The sequence below is a fragment of the Acinonyx jubatus genome, chromosome E4 (assembly GCF_027475565.1).
Source record: "Acinonyx jubatus isolate Ajub_Pintada_27869175 chromosome E4, VMU_Ajub_asm_v1.0, whole genome shotgun sequence".
Classification (NCBI taxonomy): domain Eukaryota; kingdom Metazoa; phylum Chordata; class Mammalia; order Carnivora; family Felidae; genus Acinonyx; species Acinonyx jubatus.
The window spans coordinates 41,411,878-41,438,040 of NC_069395.1; the positions used below are offsets into that span (position 1 = coordinate 41,411,878).

At 35.7% G+C, this 26,163-nt stretch overlaps 1 protein-coding gene across 2 annotated transcripts in view; it reads left to right on the plus strand.

Annotated features, from left to right (window-relative positions):
* The window catches only part of XPR1 (xenotropic and polytropic retrovirus receptor 1), a 214,813-nt gene extending 188,879 nt beyond the window's left edge, over positions 1 to 25,934 (plus strand). For both annotated transcript variants that reach the window (XM_027074421.2, XM_053209425.1), the window contains 4 exons: positions 6,284 to 6,450; positions 10,759 to 10,898; positions 16,630 to 16,851; positions 20,023 to 25,934. In XM_027074421.2, the coding sequence (XP_026930222.1) occupies positions 6,284 to 6,450; positions 10,759 to 10,898; positions 16,630 to 16,851; positions 20,023 to 20,083 (590 nt within the window). In that variant the 3' untranslated portion in view covers positions 20,084 to 25,934. The remainder of the gene's footprint in view (positions 1 to 6,283; positions 6,451 to 10,758; positions 10,899 to 16,629; positions 16,852 to 20,022) is intronic.
* The last annotated feature ends 229 nt before the right edge of the window (positions 25,935 to 26,163 follow it).

Here is a 26,163-nt window from a genome sequence, read left to right on the forward strand (position 1 = left end):
TGATTTCCTCCACTGTGCACAGTTCTACATTTGTACTTACATGCTGTGTTTTTATTTTATAACTCTTTTCTTTTACACTTAAGCCCTTAATAGTTCTTCACTATATACATCCCCATTCTCTAAAATATACAGACAGTAGACATTCACCATATGTTTGTTGAATATAGAAATAAATTTGTCTTTTGAGTTAATCTTATAACTATATAGTAAACAATGCAGCTTATAGTAGACATTAAACATTTGTTGCATGAAAAAATGAATTCCTCTGTACTATTTTTTATTATAAAAACAATGTAGCAATATTAAAGACTTGTTTAAGTTTTCTCTAAAATATCACTACCCTAATAGCAACTATTTTCCTTAGCCCACTTTTTTCTTTTTCTTCTTAGTTATACAAGTAAAACATGGATGTGTATATATCACTATAAAAATAGAATTCAGATAATTCAGAAATGCTTGAAAGTGACTCCCCTTAATAATCTTCCTTTATCAGGGATAGACACCTCTGTCTTTTTCTACAAACATAATTTCATATACAGAATGAAGTAATATATGTATAGTATTTAAATTCTGTTTTTCACAGACCATAGAAATGTTTTTAATATTACTTCATGGTTTTATAGAACTGCCTTTTCATTTTAGAATTGAGATGGACATAGAGAAAGCTGACTAGTACAAAAAAGTTCCTTGGATAAAGATTCCTATTTCTAGTTTCCTCATTTATCCGTAGACCTAATGATTTCCTTTTTTTCTTTAATTTTTTTAATGTTTATTTATTTTTGAGAGACAGAACATGAGCAGGGGAGGGCAGAGAGAGATGAGGACACAGATTCCAAAGCAGGCTCCAGGCTCTGAGCTGTCAGCACAGAGCCCAACGTGGGGCTTGAACTCATGAGCTGTGAGATCATGACCTGAGCCAAAGTTGGACGCTTAACTGACTGAGCTACCCAGGCACCCCTAATGATTTCCATTTTTGTCTCAATCATTTTAAGATTATGGATTCTCTATAATCACAGAGTTGGAAAGAGGCAGAGTCTGGATTCAGACCCAGATTTTCTCACTTCAAATCCAGTTATCTTTCCACTTACTATCTCTCGAAATTTAAGCTTTCTTAACTATAAAACAGGAATAATAATGTCTTTCTTGCCTGTTCTGAGGATAAATATGATAATCACCTAAGAAGGTATAATACATGTGACCTCACATTTTAACTAAAACAGGGGAGCCTGGGTGGCTCAGTCAGTTGAGCATCCAACTCTTGATTTTAGATCAGGTTATGATTCCAGGGTTGTGGATTGAGCCCCATGTCGGGCTCTGAGCTGAGCGTGGAACCTGCTTAAGATATTCTCTCTCTCTCTCTCTCTCTCTCTCTCTCTCTCTCTCTCTCTCTTTCCCCCTTTCCCCCCCACCTCTCTCTCTCCCTCTCCCTTTCCCCCCACCTCTCTCTCTCCCCCCCTCCCTTTCCCTCTCCCTTGCTCACACACTCACTGTGTCTCTAAAATTAAAAAGAAACATACATACACACTAAAGATCAAGGAAGTATTATATCTATTAATTTTTAGAGAACCATATTAATCTTACAGTTTAGTGTTTTGATGTTTTAGGTTATGGGACTAAAGCTGGATTTGCTAGATGCCAAACTCGTTCATAACTCAGCTTGCCTGTATAGGTTTGGGTTTTGAAAACCGTGTCCAGTCTATTTTGTTTTTTTATTTAATTTCAGATTAAAAACCAGTAAACTGTTATCAGAGTAGAAAGATTTTGGTTGAAAAGAACACCATTCACTTTCTCTTAACACAGTCCCACTTTTTTCATTTTTTAAAATACCTTCCCTGAAAAAAAAAAAAATACAATAAAACCAAATGTCTTTCCCGAAACGTGGTTCAGGATGATTTTCATATGTAATTTTCCTGGTTTCTCTCTCAGCACTTTTCCTAACATGTTATTTTGTTTTATCCCTTTTATGATAATGATGGGTACAAAACCCTAAGAAGCTTGTTTTTATTTGTTTTAGATTCAGTAGATACCATTGCCATAAATATTTCCAGCATGAATTATGCTTCTAACATGGTGGGTATATAATAGAAGCTCAGGATAGAATAGCAATGACTTGATTTTCTGTGATTCTGAACATCACTAAAGTGGGCTACCAGAGTTAGCCAAGAGAGAATTAGATGTAATTGCTTGCCTAAAGTGATAATATCTTTCTAGTGCATTCCCTGAATACCAATAAAGGCATATGATTTCAGGGAAAAGCACTCCTCATTTGGGAGATGGGAAAGATCAAATAAGGGTAATAATTAAAAAGAGACCAAAATGTAACACATGTAGACTAGGTATATGCTAATCATTATTTGAAGAAGTAAAGTAAAACATTTCTTATTCCAAAATAATCTGTTGGAATACCTGCCTTTTAAAAAGTGAGTAAGGCCTTGTATGTGTTTCACAGAAATTTCATGGAAATAATATGAGCTTAGAAAGGAAAGAAGCACTTGACCCATTATATCATTTTAAGAATTACACTCTAAGAATAGGACTTGTGTTTAAAAGCTAAGACATTAAAAAAAACTAGCACATTGATTTTTGTTTCATTATTAATTCTTTTCTTTTGAACTCCCCCCCCACATACAATCTCCTTTTATATAATAATTTGAATTTGATGATTTCTTTAGTAATTAGAAAAGAAAATCAGCTTTCAGTAAAAACTTGATGTTACCTGAACTTACTTGAGAAATACTAATTTTTTATCTCTTGATGAATATGTTTATTCTCATTTCATTTCTTTTACTAGAAAACAGAAATATAGTTTATTGTGAAAATGAAATGAGATAATATATATAAAGTGCCTGGCACATAGTGAACATTCACTTTTTAATTTTAATTTATTTTAATTTTTTTTAATGTTTATTCATTTTTAGAGAGAGAGGTGGAGACAAGGCACGAGTGGGGGAGGGACACAGAGAGAGGGAGACACAGGGTAGGAAGCAGGCTTCAGGCTCTGAGCTGTCAGCACAGAGCCTGACGCAGGGCTCAAACCCACGAACCACGAGATCATGACCTGAGCCGAAGTCAGATGCTTAACTGACTGAGCCACCCAGGAGCCCCTTAAATTTCTTTTTTTTTTTTTTAATTTTTAATTAAAAAAAATTGTTTTTGAATTTATTTATTTTTGAGAGACAGAAAGAGACAGAGCATGAGCGGGGGAGGGGCAGAGAGAGAGGGAGACACAGAATCCGAAACAGGCTCCAGGCTCTGAGCCATCAGCATAGAGCCTGACGCAGGGCTCAAACCCACAAACCACGAGATCATGACCTGAGCCGAAGTTGGACGCTTAACCAATTGAGCCACCAGGTGCCCAAGCATCCACTTTTTAAAGAAAGAGTTGCAGATAGAATTTACAGTTAAGTTGCTTGTCTTTCTCTCTTTGTGTTGATCTTGTTTTGAAAATATAGAAACAGTATGAACTTTATTAAAGTGCTGAATTTGCTTTATTCTTTGCAAACCTTAGTAGATAAGTTATAAAAATTTTTAATGCAATCATGATGTTGATTACTGAATAATACTTAGCTAGACTCTGTCTATAGAGTGAAATAAACATGTCAGAACACATCCAACTAAACTAGATAAGTAAATATTTTGTTAGGCCTTTTATATTGATAATTTATGTGGCACAATGTTGTAGTATAAATATTCAACACAATTGGTGAAGAAGAGTTTTTGTGGAAATAGTTTAAACCTGGGGCAACTGGGTGTCTCAGTTGTTTAAGTGTCTGACTTCTGCTTAGGTCATGATCTTGCGTTCACGAGTTCGAGCCCCACGTCGGGCTCTGTGCTGACAGCTCAGAGCCTGGAAGCCTGCTTCAAAATCTGTGTCTCCCTCTTTTTCTGCCCCTCCCCTGCTTGCACTCTGTCACTCTCTCTCTCAAGAATAAATAAACATTAAAAAGAATTTAAAAAAAAATAGTTTAAACCTGAAAATGTGTTTATGTCTAAGCTTGACTGTTCATTAGTATCACTGTGGACCATTTAAAAAGTATTGGTTTCTGGGTCCAGAAGAAGCTAAACAGTGTTGTGCCAGCTCTTAGGTAGGAGTAGGGATAAGAGGTACTGATCTGTAGTGTTTGTTGATTTCCATGGTGTAAATACTTCCACCATAGCCAGGTTAAGCTACTAAGATAACATTGAATGTTGGGGAAAGATGTATATCAGCACAGCATTATATAATATTCCCATTATACAGATAAAATAAACATACCATAATCCAAAAAAAGATAAAAGCAAAATTTAGTAAATTAATTAGGAAGTAATGAATTTTGAGTTATTACCTTTGCTTTTAATAGAACTAATTGTAAGTTTATGTAATTTAATTTTTAATAATAACTTTAACAATCAGCTTAGTTTTGAAATTATAACAGTTCTTATGAGCTGGTATGAACTGATTAACACTAGAACTCTAACATATCTGTATTTTTAAAATAAGCTGTAATTCTGATGCAGGCAACCTGCCAGCTTATTTTTTTTAAATACAGATCTGATCTTAAGTGCCAAGAGAGCATTCCATAGTCAGACCCCAAGTGTCTTTTCCTGTCTCATTTTATTTATTTTTTAAGCCTCTTTTTTTTATTATTTACTTACTTTGAAAGAGAAAGAGAGAGAATCCTAAGCAGGGTCTGTGCTGTCGGCACTGAGCCCAACGTGGGGCTCCGTCTCACAAACGGTGAGATCATGAACTGAGCCGAAATCAAGAGTCAGATGCTTCACCAACTGAGCCACCAAGATGCCCCTCCAGCCTCATTTTAAATCAGACCCCTTATCTTATATCCTCCATATTTCACCCACACTATATTTAGATTACTTGCAGCTCCTCAAACACACCTGTACTTTCCCACCCTTAGGACTGTTCATTATCTTCCTTCAGCTTTGAATGTCCTTGCCTCATCTGCCTGACTTTTGTAACACTGTTTATTCTTCTACAAATAACTCAAATGCTACTTCCCCTTATTTCCTGCTGTTGGAAACATTCCTGTTCTCCTTGATGTTCCCCTAGTGCTTTGTTTACCTTCATTTTGAGCTCAAGTTTATCAATAACAAATGGCTATTTTCACTCACTGTAATATAAATTTCTAAAGGGTGCCTTTGAATCATACTGTACTCAATTAATACTTTAATACCTAAAAATGATTAATAAAAACTTGTTTCAGTAGGAAGAATTTTATTTTTTTAAATTTATTTATTTTTTTAGTAATCTCTACACCCAGTATGGGGCTTGAATTCACAACCCGGAGATCAGGAGTCACATACTCTTCCAATTCAGCCAGCCAGGCACCCTTTAATTTATTGTAATAGGAAGGATTGTGGTTAGGGCAAGATACATCCTTATTTTCTATGCCTTTGGGAAACTTAACCAAAATTTTAACTTTTTTGAATTAGATGTTTCATACCTCTTTTTCCTGATAATTGAGGACTGTATTAGTAGTTATATACCTATATCCTGCACCTAGAAAACACAAATAACATCATGATGACTCTCAAAACTTAGCAAAGAATTTCCTTAGAGAATATATGAAGTACTTAAGAGTGAAAAATACTAAATTATATAAGTACATACACAAATTATTTTTATTCTGATTTAGTGTACTTTATAGTGTTCCCAGCATTTTGTATCTATAAACAACCTCTAAAGAAGCAAAAATATGCTTTGTGAATGAGAGAAATTTGCTTTTATATATGTCCTTAAGGATAAATTTCTCATCAGTCTGTTGCTTTCTGGCATTTTATCTAGAATTAAAATTATCTAGTTGCCTTCACAGTAAGTATTGACAAGATCTAAGTGTACCAAGGAAATGTTCTAAAATAAAAACAATGTAAGAATTTGTTGAAACACATGTGATACATTTCTTACTAGTGGGGTTTCATAATTTTTTTTCATCTTTGACCCTAACCTGCCACCTGATGGCAAAAATTAAAATGACATCTTTTGTAATATTCAAAACTTCCATTGCAGTTATTTGGATTTTTATGTATTCAGCATACAGCCTCCAAAAATGCACATCTGTACAAATTATATGTACTTGATAAATGCTTGGTGATTACTTTGTACTTCAGGAGAATCAGATTTACTATTTAACTTCTATTAGTGTCCCTAACCAGGGATATTTATATAAAATCTTACTTCCTTTATGGAGCTGTATAAAGAAAGAATCTGCTTTTTAAATGAGTTTATTTAATGAAGAATTTTACTTTAATCTAGTAATTTTCTCTTTTACTTTTCCATTTTCTTTAGAGCGAGGTCACTCAGACACCATGGTATTCTTTTACCTTTGGATTGTGTTTTGTATCATCAGTTCCTGCTATACCCTCATCTGGGATCTGAAGATGGACTGGGGTCTCTTTGATAAGAATGCTGGAGAAAACACCTTTCTCCGGGAAGAGATTGTATACCCCCAAAAAGTATGTACAAAAGTGTTTGTATTTGTTTTTTAAAAAAAAACCAAAAACTCAAGTGTATCACCAGCTAAACCCTATTATGGTACATACCTAATCCCAACCTAATATACTTAGAAAAAAAACAACTAATTACCAAAAAATACTAATGCATTCTGTCAACAAAAATGTCAGGTTTTTACCAACTGCTGGGCACTATAGAAAATAAAAACAGTAAAGTTCTGGTTCTCAAAGAGGCCATAAACTATGTTAAACAGGTAAGTAGACAAATTGCAATATAATGTGGTAAAGTCTAGAACAGAGGAATAAATAACTTACAAAATTTGTGACCTAATTTTGACATGTAGTTCCCTCTATCTCAGATACCCTCTTCTCTCCCCTTTGTCTGCCTTGCAAACTCCTGCTCCCCTTTTCATTTTATTTATTTTTAAGTGGAAGTTATCATTGACAGAGTGTTACATTAGTTTCATGTGTACAACACAGTGATTCAGCAACTCTGTATGTTCTGCTATGCTCACAAGTGTAGCTACCATCCTTCACCATGTAGCACTGTTATAATACTGTTGACTGTATCCCCTATGCTGTACCTTTCATCCTAGTGACCTATTTACTCCCTATCTGAAGCCTGTATCCTTCCACTCCCCTTCACCCATTTTGTCCATTCCTTTACCTCCCACCGCTTTGGCAACCATAAGTTTGTTCTGTGTATTTATGGGTCTGTTTATGCTTTTTGTTTATTAATTTGTTTTTTAGAGTCCCCATAAGTGAAATCATATGGTATTTGTCTTGCTCTTCTGACTTATTTCACTTAGCATAGTACCTTCAGGTCCATCCATATTGTTGTAAATGACAGTATCTCATCCTTTTTATAGCTGAGGAATAAATTGTCCAGTGTGTGTGTGTGTGTGTGTGTGTGTGTGTGTATACATCTTTATCCATTCATCATCAATGGATACTTGGGTTGCTTCCATATCTTGGCTGTTGTAAATAATTCTTCAGTAAAACAAAGGACTACAGATCTCTTTTTGTATTAGTGTTTTTGTTTTCTTTGGGTAAATACCCAGTAATGGAATTACTGAATCATATGGTATTTCTGTTTCTTTTTCTCCATACTGTTTTCCTCAGTGGTTGCACCAATTGCATTGCCACCAACAGTGCACAAGAGTTTCTTTTTCCCCACATCCTCTCCTGTTCCTCCTTTTAAAAGTCAGCTTAAGTGTTACTGTCTCTAAAAAGACTATTTTTCCAAGCATATTTAGCCATTTGTCCTAATCCCATTTTACCCTCTACAAACTTCTGTTACAGCAATTATCACATTGTGTTATAATTATCTGCTTAGGTATTCATATCCCTCACTGCCCAACATAGTTCCTGACATATAGTAGACTTAATATTTGTGGAGTCAGTGAATAAATACTTGACTGAATGAGCAAGGCTTTAAAAGCACAAAGGAAAGGAAGTGCCTGACTCCTTCAGTGCATCAAGAAGACTGCTCTTTTCATTTACTTCAGCTGGTTTTTGTTAATGTGGAGTGCCAATGTAGTCTGAAAATATATGGATAATTCCTTAGGAATTATTTTAGGATTTTATCTGTATTTGGGTAGGAGGACCTGAATTAAAAAGTCAAAAGACCAAGAGTATCTTTACTCAAATACTGAAAGAAATTAAATAGTGAACTAGAAATCCTGGTAAGTGAATTCTGATCCCAGGTCTCTCACTAACTAGCGACGTAACTTTAGGCAACTATACTACAGTGTATTCTCTTCTATTAGATTATCTCTTGATCCTTTCCCAGTTCTAAAATTCTGTGATGGGGGGGAATGTATAGATTGGGTCACTAATACTTCATACTATGTCAGAATGTCATCACTACCTCAAAACTGTACTTTGAAAAGTGTGTAAAAATGTAATATTCAGTTGGTGAGTAGGGAAGGCTGTTTTCACATGTGACGACTGAAGATGGATGGTAGGAGAGTGGGTACAAAGAATGAGTAGGGTAACTTCACATAAGCAAATGAAGACAGAAAAGACTGATCTTTTTTATATAAGCTATAGCAATAATTCCAATGTGCAAATTTGGAATATATGGCCTAGGTACTAGACATATCTTTGTAAATCTCGTTTGAAGAAAAAATCAGGGGACACCTGGCTGGCTCAGTCGGTGGGGCATGTGATTCTTGATCTTGGTGTTATAGGTTCGAGCCCCATGTTGGGTGTAGAGATTACTTAAAAAAAAAAAATCTTCAAAAAAAAAAAGGAAGGAAGGAAGAAAAGAAATCAGTAATGTTAATAAGGTCAAGTCAGAGAGCAGACATGAGCTTAGGTTAATGATGGCACTTTTGTGCTCACCAGATGCATATGCCTTATTGCTCCTTGTGTTCTTGTCTTACTGAGCCATATAATACATTTACTTCTTATGCTGATTGCTTAGATGAACTGTTTGTATCTTTATATAAATGTTAATCCATGCCTCCTTTTAAATAGTTTTAACTTATTTGTTTCTATGTAATAAAATTAGTGAATAGAGTTTTTCAGTCAGTTTCCTTACTGCATATTTTCATGACCCTAGAAAATAAAGTATATGCTTTCCTCCATTATAATTTGCAAATTTATAAGAAAAATGTTCTGTTGGATCACCACATTCCTTTCAATTTTAAAAAGACAAATATTGGAATAAGATCCATTCTCCTTGAAAAGGGAAAAGAAACTTTTGGTGGAGTCCAGTGTAGCTTCATTTAAAACTTAAGAACACAGTTATATGAATCTTGAAATCAGTTCCTAGGAATTAACAGTGCATATTAGTGAGCACCACATCCAGGTCCAGAAAGTATCTTTGTTATCTCCATATTAAAACTTTTCTTTGTCTCATGACCTCATGTTAAGTTATTCCTCCCAAAAGACTTCCATGTTTTTGGTAACATGAGCCCCCACATAGTCAACTGTAGATCAGTTTAAGATGGACTCTTTTTTTTTTTTTATTTAAAAAAAATTTTTTTTCAACATTTATTTATTTTTGGGACAGAGAGCATGAACGGGCGAGGGGCAGAGAGAGAGGGAGACACAGAATCAGAAACAGGCTCCAGGCTCTGAGCCATCAGCCCAGAGCCTGACGCGGGGCTCGAACTCACGGACCGCGAGATCGTGACCTGGCTGAAGTCAGACGCTTAACCGACTGCGTCACCCAGGCGCCCCAAGATGGACTCTTAAAGTAACATGAAATTGTAGCTCTTTACTGAAGCCTAATAATGAATTCACTGGATGTGAATTTATCAAAAAACTGCATTATTGCTACATTGGTGGATGGGGAAAGGAACAGAGAGAAATGTAAATATGTTTAAATCTTCATAAGATTTATGATAATAAGCAGTGGATAACATCTACAATTGATTAACCAAGATATAGCAATATATACACATTATTTAGAAATATGGAGGATAAATCCTCGGACAGATAGCTACAAATTTTGAAATTGTCTGTAGAGACTGAGAGGAGAAGCTGGCAAGGGGACTGCTTTTTTTTTTTTTTAAATAGCCTTCTAACATGACTAGTATTCCTGTGTTAATTTTTTAAAAAAATAAATGCTATGGTGTAATAGAGAGCAGTTCTAGTTTCCAGTTTTTAAATGCATATATTTAAAGAGCTGATTATCCAGAGATTAAGAATGAGCAAATCCATGAATTATAGTTCTGGTCTGTTGGCAGTTTGTGTACTTAAAACTTTTGTGTAGCTAAAATTGGATGCCTAGATACTAGGTACTAGCACTTGAAAAAAATTATTGAATGCTGTCTTTCTCATGTAAAAATAGAACATTCCTTAAATTCAACCATGTGTATGATATCCAAGTTTCATTTTATTTAATGATGTCAAAAAACAAGGCAAAAAACTTCCTTCAAATGCAGAGTGAAGCAATTTGAGAATAAAAGTACAAATGACAGTTAATGAATCTGCTGATCTTTTTGCTATTGAGTCATTATTAGTATGTGATGTACACTTTATAATCTCAGTCAGATCAAGGATCTCATCTGGCTTATATTTCTAGGGTCTAAAAGAGAGCATGGTATACAATATGAGAATAAAATATATTTGTTAAGTGATTAATGAAATGCAGTAAAACTTCATTTTGAATATTGTACTATTTATGAGAAAAATTAAATTGGTGAGATCTTCTAAAACAGTAAAATAAAAATAAAACCATTTTTCCTCTTTAATCTGTGCTTGTTGATGGGACATGTGTGAGTCTTGGTGCTGTGACAGGTATGCTTATTTGTGAGAAACATAATGGTAAGTGTACTCAATTTGCTTATTGTTCCTCAGGCCTATTACTACTGTGCCATCATAGAGGATGTGATTCTGCGCTTTGCTTGGACTATCCAAATCTCAATTACCTCCATGACATTGTTGCCTCATTCTGGGGACATCATTGCTACTGTCTTTGCTCCTCTTGAGGTTTTCCGGTAAGCAAACTACCAAAAAGTCTATCAAAGTTTTTTCCCCCCAAAAAAACCCAGTACTTACAAATTAGAATTCATTAAAACATATACTTGAAAGGCTTAAATTTTCTAACTTTTCTCAAACTTCTCATTAACCTCAGAGTTGGGAAATCCTACTTAAAGATCTAAAAGATTAATTCTTGGGAAGTTAAAATAATTACTAATGATGGCTTTTAAGCTTTTTTAGAATTGGGCTCCATTGGAAGGTTCATGAGTGGAAATTGGGAGGTAAAAAGTCTTAAAACAGGGGTGCCTGCCTGGCTCAGTTGGTTGAGTATCTGACTCTTGATTTTGGCTCAGGTCATGATCCCAGGGTCATGGGACTGAGCCCCATGTCTGGCTCCACACTGAGCATGGAGCCTGTCTAAAATTCCCTCTCTCTAACCCTCTGTCCCTCTCCCCCACTTCCTATCTCTCTCTCTCTCTCTCTCTCTTAAAAAAAAAAAAAGTCTTAGAAATTAAAATAAAAATCTTTTGAGAATCATTATTTGCAATTTGGCATTCTGGGTTATTCAGGAGGCAGCCTTCTCACTGGAAACAATAAAAATTCCAGAGGAATTGTTTTTTAAACCTTCCTAAAAACATCAGTAATCTAACAAGATAGCCCAAAATCTAAGTAAAAGCAGATACCCTAAAGGTAAGCAAAGCACTAAAGCTAATTTTGCACTAAGTATATTTGCCAGACCTAGCAATTTTGAGATTCAGTTGTGATAACAAGTTCAAATTTGTATGCACCTAATAACATAGCCTAAAAATATGTTAAAAAAAAAAAAGCTGACATTGGTAAAAAATAGAAGTAGGTGAATTTACAATTTTAGGGGCAGATTCTAACATACTTTTCTCAGTAATAGTTTAATTAACCAACTTGACCTAATTGACATATATGGAGCACTGCATTCAACTACTAAATACACATTCTTTTATTTGCATGTAGAACATTTACCAAAATTAACCACATGCTAGGCCGTAAAGTAAGTTTCAACAAATTTCAGAGGACTGAAATCACAAAAAGATAACTGAAAATTTCCAAATGTTTAGAAATCAAGCAATACATGTCTAAATAACCCAGGGGTCAAAGTTGAAATTGTAATGGAAATTTGAAAATATTTTAAACATAATGAAACTTATAATGTGACAGAAGAAAATGCAGCTAAAGCCATGCTTAGAAGGCAATGTACAGCTTTAAGTGTATACATTGGGAAAATATACAGCTTCAAGAAGATTTTATTTTTTTTTTATGAAATTTATTGTCAAATTGGTTTCCATACAACACCCAGTGCTCATCCCAAAAGGTGCCCTCCTCAATGCCCATCACCCACCCTCCCATCCCTCCCACCCCCCATCAACCCTCAGTTTGTTCTCAGTTCTTAAGAGTCTCTTATGCTTTGGCTTCAAGAAGATTTTAAAACAGCAAATCAAACCCAAATGAAAGTAGAAGGAAGGAAACATAAAGAACAGAAATTAATGGAATAGAAAACAAAGTCGAGAAAATTAACAAGCCAAAGTTAGTTCTTTAAAAAGACGAATAAAATTGATAAATGTCTAAGCATGACTTTTTTATTAATGTTTATTTTTATTTTGAGAGAGAGAGAGTGCCAGCAGGGTAGGGGCAGAGAAAGAGGGAGAGATAGAATCCCAAGCAGGGTCCACACTGTCAGCACAGAGCCCAAAGTGGGGCTTGATCCCACAAACTATGAAGTCATGACCTGAGCCAAAACCAAGAGTTGGACACTCAACCGACTGAGCTACCCAGGCACCCCTAAACATGAATGATTAAGCAAAAGAGGAAAGAACGCACAAATTACAAATAACAAAAATCCTCAAGACATATTTTATGCCAGTAAGTTAAAAAATTTACATGGAGGGGTACCTGGGTGGCTCAGTCGGTTAGGCGTCCGACTTTGGCTCAGGTCATGATCTCTCAGTTCGTGAGTTTGAGTCCCATGTCAGGCTCTGTGCCAACAACTCAGAATGTGGAGCCTGCTTCAGATTCTGTGTCTCCCTCTGTCTCTCTCAAAAAAATAAATAACCCTTAAAAATTGACATGGAATGGACAAATTCCTTGAGAAGCACTGTTTATCAAAACCAATAAAATAGAAAATCTGATAGGCTTATATCTGTTAAAGAAATTATATTCATATTAAACTTCTCATGAAGAAAATGGTAGGCCCAAGGAATTCCTCCAGAAATATGAGGAAATGTTACCAGTTTTACACAAAACTCTTCCAGAGAAAAGAGGCAATAAAGGGAACACTTCCCAGTTCCATTTTGTCCAACCAGCATGGCTTTGATCTCTAAACCTAGGAGGACATTCCAAGGAAGACAAGTCTGCCTCTTGTAAAGAAATGCAAAACTCCTAAAGAAAATATTAGCTAGTGAATCCAACAGTATATAAAAAGCGTAGTACATCATAGCATAGTACATCGCAAGTTAGTTTCATTCTAGGAATGTGAGATTTAATATTCAAAAATCACTAACATTTAAAAATTAATCTGTGTTAACTCACCACATTAACAGAATAAAGGGAGAAAAATCTTCAGATATGTAGAAAATAATACTGAGAAAAGTCAATACTTGTTCATAAATAATTTAAAGATTATCTACAAAAAACATAAATAAGGTCATATTTAATGGGAAAACACTGTAAACTCTCCCTTGAGATCAGGAATGAGATTATTATGCCTGCTGTTACTTGTTTTTAACAACATACTGAAAATATAGGTAGTGCATTGGGGAGACAGTGTAAGAGTTAGAAAGGAAAAAATAAAACTAATTACTCACCCATGACATGATGGCATATGCAGAAAATTCAAAAGAATTTACACAAAAGCTTTAAAATAAGCATAGCTATGTCCCTGAATATAAGGTTAATATAAATAAAAATGTAATGTTCTAACAAACAGTCCCAAGCAACTAGAAAATGAAATTTTAGCAAACATACCACTGTGAGTTGCATCAGAATATATCAGATACCTAGGAATAAATTTAATGAATGATTATGTGTATGAAAATTGACAAGCCAGTTCTATAATTTACATGGAAACAGTAAGGATCAAGAATAGCCAAGACTAGGGGCACTTGGGTGACTCAGTTGGTTGAGCATCCAACCTCAGCTCAGGTCATGATCTCGTGGTTCATGAGTTTGAGCCCCACGTCAGGCTCTCTGCTGACAACTCAGAGCCTGGAGCCTGCTTCAGATTCTGTTTTTCCCTCTCTCTCTGCCCCTCCCCTGCTCATGTTCTGTCTCTCTGTCTCTCAAAAATGAATAAACATTAAAAAAAAAAAAAAAGAGTAGCCAAGACTATGCTGAAAAGAAAAAAGGTATAGGACTTATACTCTCAAATATCAAGACTTCCTATGTAGCCACTGTAATTAAAACAGTGTCTAGTGTTAGTGAAAGAATAGACAAATGGTCCACTGGAACAGAATAGGGAGTCCAGAAACAGTTCCACACATACATCGACATTACCTGATTTATGACAAAAGTGACTAAATAATAGTGGAGAAAAAGAGGTTCTTTAGTAAGTGATATTGAATCAACTGAGCTGGCTATCCATATGGGGGGAAAATGAACCTTGACTCTCACCGCATACTGTATACAAAATCTATTCCATTGCAGAACTAAATATGAAAGTTATGGGGCACCTGGGTGGCTCAGTCAGATTAAGCATTTGACTTTGACTCAGGTCGTGATCTCACAGTTTGTGAGTTCAAGCCCTGCCATTGGGCTCTCCCCTGTCAGCAACAGAGCCCACTTTGGGTGCTCTCTCTCTCTCTCTCTGCCTCCTGTCTCTCTCTCAAAAATAAGTAAACATTAGAAATAAATGAATGCATGAATGAATAAGAAAGATAAATCAATAAGAAAGGTAAATCAGTAAACTCTCTAGAACATAGGACGGCACCTAAAGGCAGCTTTGGGGGTGTGATAATGTTATATTTTTTTTATTTCTGAGTGGTAATTATAAAGTGTGATCACTTTATAATAACCAGGTTGCACACTTTTGTATATCTATAGTATACTTGAATTAAAATGCTTATTTTTTTTAAAAAGCAGCCCCCAAAAAAAGGATTATCGTCAAAGAAGTGGCAGTTTAACAGCTGACTTCTCAAAAGTAACAATGAAAACCAGAAGTCGTTAAAATGATATTTTCAGAGGCCCCTGGGTGGCTCAGTTAAGCATCTGACTCTTGAGCTCAGCTCCTGTCTTGATCCCAGGGTCATAAGTAAAAGCCCCACATTGGGCTCCATGCTGGTCATGGAGCGTACTTAAAGAAAGTATAAAATGATATTTTCAATGTGCTGAAAGAAAACAATTGCCTACCTAGAACTCTTTATCCACTGAAAATACCTTTCACAAGTGAAAATGAAATAAAGATATTTTCAGACGTGTATAGCATTCCTCTGAGTCAGAATGGGCACATCTATCAGGGTGGTCTGATAAAATAAGACAGCGTCTGGAAACTGTGCTTGCTGCTGTCAGTACTTTCTCCAAACCATGTGTCAACCCCTCTTCTTCACTTTCCCAAATCTCTAGGTCTAGGACCTGAAACTCTCCATCACTACAAGACCTACTCCCTTCCCACTTCTTTCTCTTCCACATATGATGCTGCTTTATAAATTGAAAAAAAAAATGTTTTTTTATAGATAAAAAAAAATTCCTTTTTGAGGTTCTTATTTCATTTTTCCTTTAAAATTATCTGCTTAATAATAGACTCAGATGTTCTATCACCCATTTAAAACAAAAGCAAGGAGCCTCCTTTGAATCTACTTTCCTCCTCCAATTCATGCCCATTTCTGTCTCCTTTACAACAAAACTCTTCAAAAGATGTCTGTACTTGCTGTCTCCACTCTCACACTCCTCCCCCATTCTCCCTTTAATTCAACTCGTCTTTTTTCCCAATACTCAAACTAAATTGCTTGTGTTAATAATAACAGTAATAATAACAATAGCAGCAAACATGTATTGCCCACTATGTGCCTGGCACTGTTCTGAGCCCTTTATGTGTAAAAACTTATTGACTCCTCCGAACAATCTTATGAGGTAGATACTGTTACTGTCCCACGTTACTCATGACACTGAAGCATAGGTTAAGTAACTCATCCAAGGTCATTACACCTAGGAAATGATGGAGTCATGATTCGAATCTAGACAGTCGTTCAGAATCCATGCTCTTGTATCATACTGCCTCTTTGTTTTGCTAAATCCAGTGTCTGTTCTTGGTACTGACCTTACTTTACTTTTTTCACGTCATTTCTCAGAAGCCAAACTCCTATGTCTCCCTGGCTATTCCTTCTTAACTCCTTTACTGGTTCTTCTTCCTCTTCCCAAATTATAAATGTTGGGAGTGTTCCAGGGTTGAATCCTCTGCCCTCTTCTTTCCTCCACTTACATTTTTCTTAATCCCATGACTTGAAATAACTGTCTTTATGCAGTCTCCAGTCCTAGACTCTGCCATGAACTGCAGACACATAGCCATCCCGCTGCTGTATTTTCCCCTTGGAATTTTCCTTTTGTCTATGCCGTTCTTATTCCCTCCCCTCCCCACCACACCATCTTTTCCTGTTTTAATATTCTAACCTTTAATTCCTTGTTTTTGTTTCTTGAATGGACACTTGATACACTGGGAGGTTTACAGGTTACAACAGTATGTTCAAATTTTATAAGTAATTTACCTACCTACCCTATTTTGCTAAGGCGATTTGTGTGGAACTTCTTCCGCCTGGAGAATGAACATCTGAATAACTGTGGTGAATTCCGTGCCGTGCGGGACATTTCTGTGGCTCCTCTGAATGCAGATGACCAGACACTCCTAGAACAGATGATGGACCAGGATGATGGGGTACGAAACCGCCAGAAAAACCGTCCGTGGAAGTATAACCAGAGCATATCCCTGCGCCGGCCTCGCCTCGCTTCTCAGTATGTATGGCTTCCGCTTTTCTGAAACGAATTTCCTTCAGGTGTTAGTACTGGTTAACAATTAAGCTAAGATGGTATCAGGTTGAACCACATGAATTTACTGGCATTCAACCATTTTAATTCCTCTACATTATCTTTCATCAAAAAATTGAAGTGAATATGGCCCCTGCTTATAGAGTGGTTATGATGGGATTTAGACCAGTTTCCTCACAGAAAGAGCTCTTATATATGAATAGCTTATATAAATATAAGCCATTGTGTTTATTTTCTTACTAAATACCCACAGCAGTATTTTTATAAGTCATTGACTTTGTATGATCCTAAAAGGAACAATAATGTAGAATATATTGTGGCTGCATTTGGAGTCTAGAGATTTCACAGTGGATGGGAATGACATTGAGCATGAGCAGTTTTCTAAAGGATAAGAGAGTGCTTGACTAGGCCAGAGGCACAGGATGAAAACATAAGGGTAGAAATGAGGGGCAGAGAGAAAACCCATGTGACTAGAACTAGAGTAAGAAAATTTAGCCGAATAGATGAAGTATAATTGTAAAAGGCTGGAAAAAACAAGCTTGATCCTATAGGCAGGAAGGAGTCAGAGAATTTTTTTCATGAAAGAATGACAGGAAAGTAGTATTTTCATGAGTTTTAATGGCACTGTTCAAAATATGTTGGGAAAGGGGACACTAAAGGCCAGAATACCAACTGGAAGGCCACTGCAGTATTCTTACATATCAGACATTGAGGACTTGGGTTAGGATGCTTTACAGTAGGACTAAAAATAATAGAAGGAGATGTTTTAGAGGAAGTAAAAAAAAAAAAAAAAAAAATAGGAGGTGATAATAGTAACCCATAGGTAGAAGGGGGCAGAGTACAAATTGCTCAGTCTTCAAATAGAATTTGGAAGTTCTCTGAAGAAGACAAAGTACAGAAAAGAAGGGCAGAAAACAGGAAGCTAAGCCTGAGGAAACACGGGCAAGAGAAAAAAGAAGTAAAGGATTGGGAAAGGAATGGCCAGGGAGGTGAGTGGGAAGAACATCAAAACAAAGCATGATAGATTATAGTGAGGAAGTAGAGTTTGAAGCAGGAGGAGGGGCACTAGGGGTTGGTAGGTGGGGTCAGCAGGGTAAGTGCTGAAAAGAACTGGAGGACTGGGCAGTTGTCTCATTGAGCTACTAAATGTGGATGGCTGATCCTTATTAGTCACCAGCAGAGGGCAGTCTACACATATGTTATTTCTGCTTCAGAAACCAGGAAGCTTTTTGGCACTAGATTATGACGTTCAGTTTCAGGTGTCAAGTGTAAAAACACTGAGATATTAGATTGCAACCAGAAGATGTTTAAAACAATGGAACAGAGGGGTACTTGGGTGGCACACTCGGTTAAGCATCCACTCTTGTTTTCAGTTCAGGTTATGATCTCATGGTTCGTGAGATCAGGTTCCTCACTGACTGTGGAGCTTGCTTAGGATTCTGTCTCCCCCTGTGTCCCTCCTCCCACTTACGCTCTCTCGCTCTCCCTAAAATAAATAAAAACTTAAAAAACAATGGAACAGGTTATGTGCAATGGAGAGAGCAGAGAATCTAAAATAAATTCTGAATTTGAGTACAGACTTTGTGACTCACGCAACCTTTAGCACACTCTTTACCTTTTTGAACGTCAGTTTTCCACCTCTGTCAAGTGGGAGTAATAATACCCACTTCACAAAGTACCACTTGTACCTCATAGGACTTATGAATTTAAAAGTATCTTAACATTATCTTATCCCACTTTTCATCTAGTAGAAGAATCTCTTCTAATGCATCCTGATGAGATGGTCATCATGCTGATTGACAGTTGTCAATGATAATGAAGTTTATATAGATGGGGCACCTGATTTTATTATTGGATGGTTATTGTGGCTAATAGCTTATGTTGGGCTGAAATATGCTTCACTGTAACTTCAACCAGTTGATGCTAGTTCTAACAACTTTCTAACATAACTTCCTCCCTCTGCTACATTATACTTAGTCAACTTTTTGGAGACAAATGTCATGCCTCTCCTTAGGTCTTCTCTTTTGCTAGCTTACTCACCTTGTTTCATGTGTACCTCAAATGGCAGTATTTCTATCAACCTCATCATAATTTGTTTAATATTTTGCTGATGTTTATTTCATCCATTTTCTCACTTGATATTGACACTATCTCCATGAGGTAAAAGTACTATTATATAAATAGGTATTATTATTCCTGCTTTACAGAGATGAAAATTAACACTCCAAAAGTTACATCATACAGAGTCAATACTCAAACTCAGGTCTTTTCCTTTTATTTTTATTCAAGTATAAACATACAGTGTTATATTAGTTTCAGGTGTACAATATAGTGATTCAACATTTCCATGCATTACTCTGCACTCATCACAATAAGTGTACTCTTAATCCCCTTTATCTATCTCACCCCTCCTTCCACCCACCTCCTCTCTGGCAATCAGCAGTTTGTTCTCTATAAGAGTCTGGTTTTTTTGTTTGTGTTCTTTTTTTTTTTTTTTTTACATTGTTCACTTGTTTTGTTTCTTAAATTCCATATGTGAGTGAAATCATATGGTATTTGTCTTTCTCTGATTTATTTCACTTAGCATCATACCCTCTAGGTCCATCCATGTTGTTGCAAATGGTAAGATTTCATTTTTTATGGCTGATCAACTCAGATCTTCTCATTTTGGATAATTTCTCTTTCTGTTGCACATGACCTGCCATTTTTCTTTTTACCTTCCTCTGGTTGCAGTCTATTTTCTTAATGTTTTTCCAATAATACCTGAAATTGAATATGAAACTCCAAGAATAGTACATCTGGTGCAGTATATAATGCCCTTTTACAATGTATTTTTTTTAATGTTTGTTTATTTTTTGAGAAAGAGCAGAGAGAGAGAGCAGGCAGGGGAGAAATAGAGAAAGGAGACACAGAATCTGAAGCAGGCTCCAGGCTCGGAGCTGTCAGCATAGAGCCCAATGTGGGGCTCGAACTCATGAACTGTGAGATTGTGACCTGAACTGAAGTCGGACACTTAACCTAGTGAGCCACCCAGGCGCCCCTACAATGTGTTTTTAATGGTGGCAAGATTGGAAATGTATCCAATACCATGACATGTTTGTATTTTAATAATGGACTATGTGCTTTTTTTCCCCCTAGATCCAAGGCTCGTGACACTAAGGTATTGATAGAAGACACAGATGATGAAGCTAACACTTGAAGCCTCTGGTCTAGTTTAACATCTTTGGTTTTCCTACTCTACAATTCTTTCTTCGACCAACGCAACCTCTAGTACCTTTCCAGCCGAAAACAGGAGAAGACACATAACACATTTTCCGAGCTCTTCCAGATCGGATCCTATGGACTCCAAACAAGCTCACTGTGTTTCTTTTCTTTTCTTCTGGTTTAATTTTCATTTTCTATTTTTAAAACAAATATTTACTTCATTTTGCCAATCAGAGGACATTTTAAGGAACAAAAACATAGTATCTTATGGATTGTTTACAATCACAAGGACACAGATACCTATCAGGATGAAGAACAGGCATTGCAAGGACCCTCTGATGGGACGGTACCGAGATACCTCGGCTTCCGCTTGGCCCGGTTTTGACTGGTTGAAACCGGACATTGGTTTTTAACTTTTTTGTCCGTTTATGTGGAGAATTTTTTCCTTTCCTTCATACCCAGCGCAAAAGCACTGGCTGCACTTGCAGGGAAAGTGCAACTTAGAGCAGTACCTTCATTCACGAAGCTACTTTTTAATTTGATGTAACTTTTCTTATTTTGGGGAGGGTTGCTGGGTGGGTGGGAAATATGATGTATTTGTTGCATATAGTTTTCTCATTATTTATGAAACTTAACCATAAAAGAATGATATAACTCCTGTGCAATGAAGGTGGTAACAGTGAAAGAAGACAGGGGAAACTAATGTTGGACCGCATTTGAGGGTTTAGTCCACAATACCTCTTTCATGAGATAACTTGCACCACTTTGACTTTGATTTTTCTTTCTTTCTTTTTTTTTTTAATTTTAAGCCAAAGTTTTATTACTGAGTTTTTAAGTTGCTGCTGCTTTAGAATCCTGAGCATGTCTCTCCTAACAAAGCATCTATACACTTCCACACAACTGGTTGAAATTTTTTAAGAGGTCTGATACTTTTTTGTTTAAGGAACAGATGTGGAATATATTTGCCCATACTCCAACCATAACAACTGAAGTTATGCCTTACTAAGCTTCAGCATTTAGGGTAATTGAAACCTTTCCTAACTCTGAGTTAGAAGATAAAGCTATTTCAGAGACTGCCTACACTTTTGTTGGATATTTTTTCATCTGGACTCACTACTTTAGCCAAAATTTGATCAAATTGAAAGTCTGTCTTGGGGAAACCGTATATTTGAGAGCAAAGAACAAATAATCCTTCCTCTTTCACATTACATTAATAAAACAGACCTTGGCAGCCATTTCTCCCAGCAGTTTTAAAGGATATTGTATTTCATGCCCTCCTGTGAGAGAAAGCCTGCTTTTAAGATTTTGGGGGTCTAAACTTGGGTCATAAACAAAAAATACATTTCTTAGACATTTCAGACTCTCATGGTTTGTGCACAATGCCCATTTTTACTTCCTTGTCTAATTTCTTTCCTGTTTTCCTAAATCATCCAAATAAGCCCCAACCTTAAAGGATTTTACTTTCTTGAATGTGGTTGGCACTAAATTGAGCATTTTGTTATCTATCAAAATTAATATAAATTCCAGGAAAAAGTGAAGTGTGTTTTAATCCTCCCATCCCCGTAGATCCAGTTGAAGATTCCAGCATCAACATCAGTGGATTCGTGAAAGTAAATTACTTCTGTCGTTTTGACGAGAGACAAATGAGCTGTTATCACTTCCTTAGTCTTAAACACGTGGGTGTTACCCATTAATAAGCCCCTTTTGTCATCTGCCTTTCTGCCATGTATTGTAGGTCTTCACTCATACCTGTCGTGATCCAGTAGGTTATATTCAAGTCAACTGTTACTGCCAAAATTCCATCCACTATTTGTTAACTGACAAATAGTTCGTTTCCAAAGGAGTTTATTCCAGTTTTATTCTGATAAACTTCCAAATTTTTTCCCTTTCCAAATTGAGATTTTTTTCTGAAAAATCATACAAAATTTTGGCTTTTGTTGTTTTTTTATGTTTTGCCAAGCAATGTTTGTTGGCCCAAAAACTGAAGTGGAATAGTTTAATTACCTCTCTCTCTCTTTTTTTTTTTTTTTAGTTTAAATAAATTGAATCATCATAATCAGTGGTAACAATTTAGTGACCCAAAAGAGATTAAAGGTTGCATTATTTATACTTGGGATTTTTTTTTTCTATTTTGTTTTTGTACTTTAAAACTATGGGGGAAATATCACTGGTCTGTCGAGAAATAACAGTAATTATTACTGAGTTAGATAAGTCCAGTGGACCAGTCATTTCTTGTACAAATAAAACTGGTGGTACTAATTAATGTGTATCCAGAGCAATTTGAATTGTCAACTTCATTTTCTATTAGTAAAACTATATAATAACACACATGAAGTCTTACAGTTGACTTTCGGTATTTGAACTCCCCAGTGTTTTTATTTCAGTGTATCCTACGGCCAATTTGGTCTTTTTTCAATTGTTACAATCCTAGGCCCTAATCAGTATTATTTTATCATAGATAATACAATGTTAGAATTCCTTTTCTGATATGTTTGTCCTATAAGCGTAGTCTATTCAAGAATGATAAGATTTCTGTAACTTTCAGCTTACCATGACAGATGCTCAAATAAGTATTGAAACACACAGCTTCGTTTTCCTCCTAAAGCTGTAAAGAGAAAAGAGGGCTATTCCTTATCAAGAGGAAGAGTTTGGGAGACAGAATATACATTTAAATTTTTTTCTTTGAAAAAAAAGGCAATGTACATTTTTCTCTTCTAAATTTTATATGCCCTAGCAGTTGCCAATGCTGTGTCCTACCTAATATTTTATTGGAGGCGTCTGTACACTGAAACTCTTAGAAGTCTTAGGAAATTAATATCACAGGGTCATTTTAAAGGAGCAGCAATCTAACCAAAGGTAAAACTTTATCTGATTTTAGGTTTGGAAATTCTAGTTTTATTTTATTTGAGAATCAATTTATGTCATCAGTTTAAATACTCCCCAAAGGAATGAAAAGGAAGTATAAATAAAAGAATAAAGTTCGTTGACATGTGTAAAGAAATTGGAAGACCCAGAAAAAATGGCTTATTTTCTACTCACAAGTATGCACCTATACTTAAGCCTGCCTATGCCATTAGAATGGAATGAATAGTTGATGGTTTCATGCCATACAGAGAGACAATAAAATGATCAAAAATTAAGTCATTGTTAATTGGGTTATAATGGTAATTTTTAAATTTGGAAAGAAGTTGAAAACCCATAAACAACTTACTTTCCTAGTATCTCATTTTTCTTAAGAAAGCTGCTTAACTTCAGATTCAGAAGCAATGATGTGAGAGAATGCCTGACACCTCATCAGTAACCTATATGGACCCTTAAAGAAGGACCTAGTCCCTAGGATCCATAACTCCCCCAAATTTTCAACATGAGAGTTTTAAGATTTTAACAGATTTTACCAGAAGTAAGTTGTGGATATATGGTAGCCTTTCACCATGGTTTGGTCAAAGTACATTCATGATAATGAGAAAGCAGTTCATCCTTTCTTAACAAGTGAAGTAAAACAAGTTAAGAATAAAAAAAAGTGACATCACTGAGTTGTACAGGCATCAGATTAACAGACATTTAGTTGAAGAAAAATAAAATAATTGTGGAGATAGCAGAGAGGAGCAGGAAGATGTTGGATCCTGGCAGCAAGAAGCAGGACAGTTAGGAAAGTGTGTGAGCTCAGTGGCATTGGTGATGCCTTGCTGTTTCTCCTCTCAGTGGTTATGTTGCTGGTAGAGACCTGCCTTTATTTTCCCATCATTTTTCATTATTTTGCATTATTCAAGAAATGGTTCTTTATGCCCAAATGCAACTTTCTAAGCAATAACTGAAAACTTACTGGTTTAAGGAAAATAATTGAGAAAATAACCATATCCATGGCATTATTTTATTCAAAAACTTATTATTCTCTGAAGTGATTACACTTTGTTTGATAAACAGATTTCAGATTATGATTCTCCTTAATTTGCATGAAAGTTGCCTGTCTTAGAAAATAAGTACTTCTTGCTATATAGCATATTTAAATTTTTTAAATTAAGATTGCTTCTCAGATTCAAAAAAAAAAAAAAAAAGTTCAATCTATGGCCTTTTCAACTACAAAATCGTCACAGTTTTCTCAAACCTAATAAAAAAGCCAGCATCATTACATATAAGATCTGTAGTCACTAGGTTAAGACAATACAAATTATGGTAGAACTTGAGAAAATGGTGAAGAAGAATCAAATTTACCAGCTTAGTTCATTTTATGATGCATCTAAATTTTATTTCTTGATTATGATGATTAGGAGAGTTAGAGTTAAAATGAGATTTTATAAATTACTTCATTAAACATTTCTGCATTTTAGGTGTCCATCTTGGTAGTAAATCTTAAAAGCTAACTTTCTGCCTTATATTTTCAATCTATATATACAGTGTCAGAGCACAGTGATAATGTGGGATAGAATTGATTATATTAGAGCATAAGACATTTGTAATGGTCAGTGCTACAAACCAATAATTTAACTGGCATTAAACCACATCTACTCACCAAACATGAACAAGTAAAATAATCTCATTAGATTGGGAAGAGCTTAATTTAAGTGATGAGAGGTTTGCCTGGGATTGGAGATGAGCCTGCTGATTGGTACAGTTCATAATGGCCTTTCTTACATAAGTTGGCAAAACTCTGATAGCTGAGTTGCCCCTTAAGAATCTTCCAGAATATATTTGCATACTTATGGTGGAAGAGGAAGTGAGAGGGACAAGATGAGAGTTTCCCCTGAAGTGAAGAGAAACATTATACTAATTTTCATCTAAAGTATGTTTCCTTGTGGCAGACCTTTGGTTTATTTTATTAGTATATCAGAGCCACCTTCAGTTTTTTATGGTGCCATCAACCTAAGGAGGACAATCAAATAACCAATTGTTTGCCTTGGATTTAGTGTGTCTGCTAATTACAGTCTCATCTTGTATACCTTCAAACCAGTTACTTGACTAAACTTCCACCATATTACCTTAGTTCTATGCCCTTTCCTCTGTACAACCGCAAATCAGAGGGGAGACTTAGTACCAGAAAGGTGTGGACTTCTAAGAAAAAGCAAGGATTCCACCTCACTACCGAAACTTCCTGAAGTTCCTACCCAAATGTCCCTGATTGTCCTGTGGCAACACCAGCATGGTGGGAATAGGGAGAAAGATTGTAAGGAATCCTGAAAGAATCCTGTAATTGGTCATGACATTGTTATTCTTTTGAACTGTAAAGTAAAATTGTGAGCCACTCACATTTGCAAAAAAAAGCAGAATTCAAGCTTTATCACATTGTTAAGATTAATTTCTTGCTATATTCTGGATTAGCACAGAAGCTTGTATCAAGACTATTTAGGAGGGGAATAGGGTGTAAAATGTATCTGTCTTTTCAAACCCTCTCCCTCTAGTCATGTTTCCTTCACCCCCTACCACATTGTGTTGGTCAAATGATACTATCTATGAAACCCTGAGCTATAGTTGTCAAAAGTAACTGGAATGTGATTAGTTCTCTGTGGGTGCTTCTTTCCCTCTTTTTTCTCCCTTGCTTTCTTTCTTACTCTCTCCACTCTGGTAAATGGAAAAGGTGACGTCAAAGAATTGATGCTTGCTTGGACTCATGTTGTATCTGTGACTATGCTATTAGCTGTCTCCTTTTTCCTTATATGGGTAGAATTCTTATGACGTGTGGAGTTCCCTTCTTGATAAGTAGGTTAAATGCACAATGTGGTACTGTTTTATAGTTTCTAGATGGTTGTATAAAGCAAAAAGTTAATGTGGTTTTGTGTTTTTAAAAGAAAATAAGTGATTGGTTACAAACTCTGTCCTTTTTTCATTATTACAAGCTCTGTTTTCCAACAGTTTGCTGACTCCTTTGTCATTGGTGAATGGCTTGTGTGATTGTGTTTTTCTCTCTGGGTTTCTTGGATTCCTGAACATGATTCTTCTAACTTGGACTAACTTGTAGGAGGGTTTAGGGCAAACAGACTTCAAGGGTGAAAAAATTTTTAACTCTTACTAAATTAAAAAATAATCTTAAATGGCCTTTTTTCTTTAGATAATATTAGGCATCTAATGGATTGATGCAAC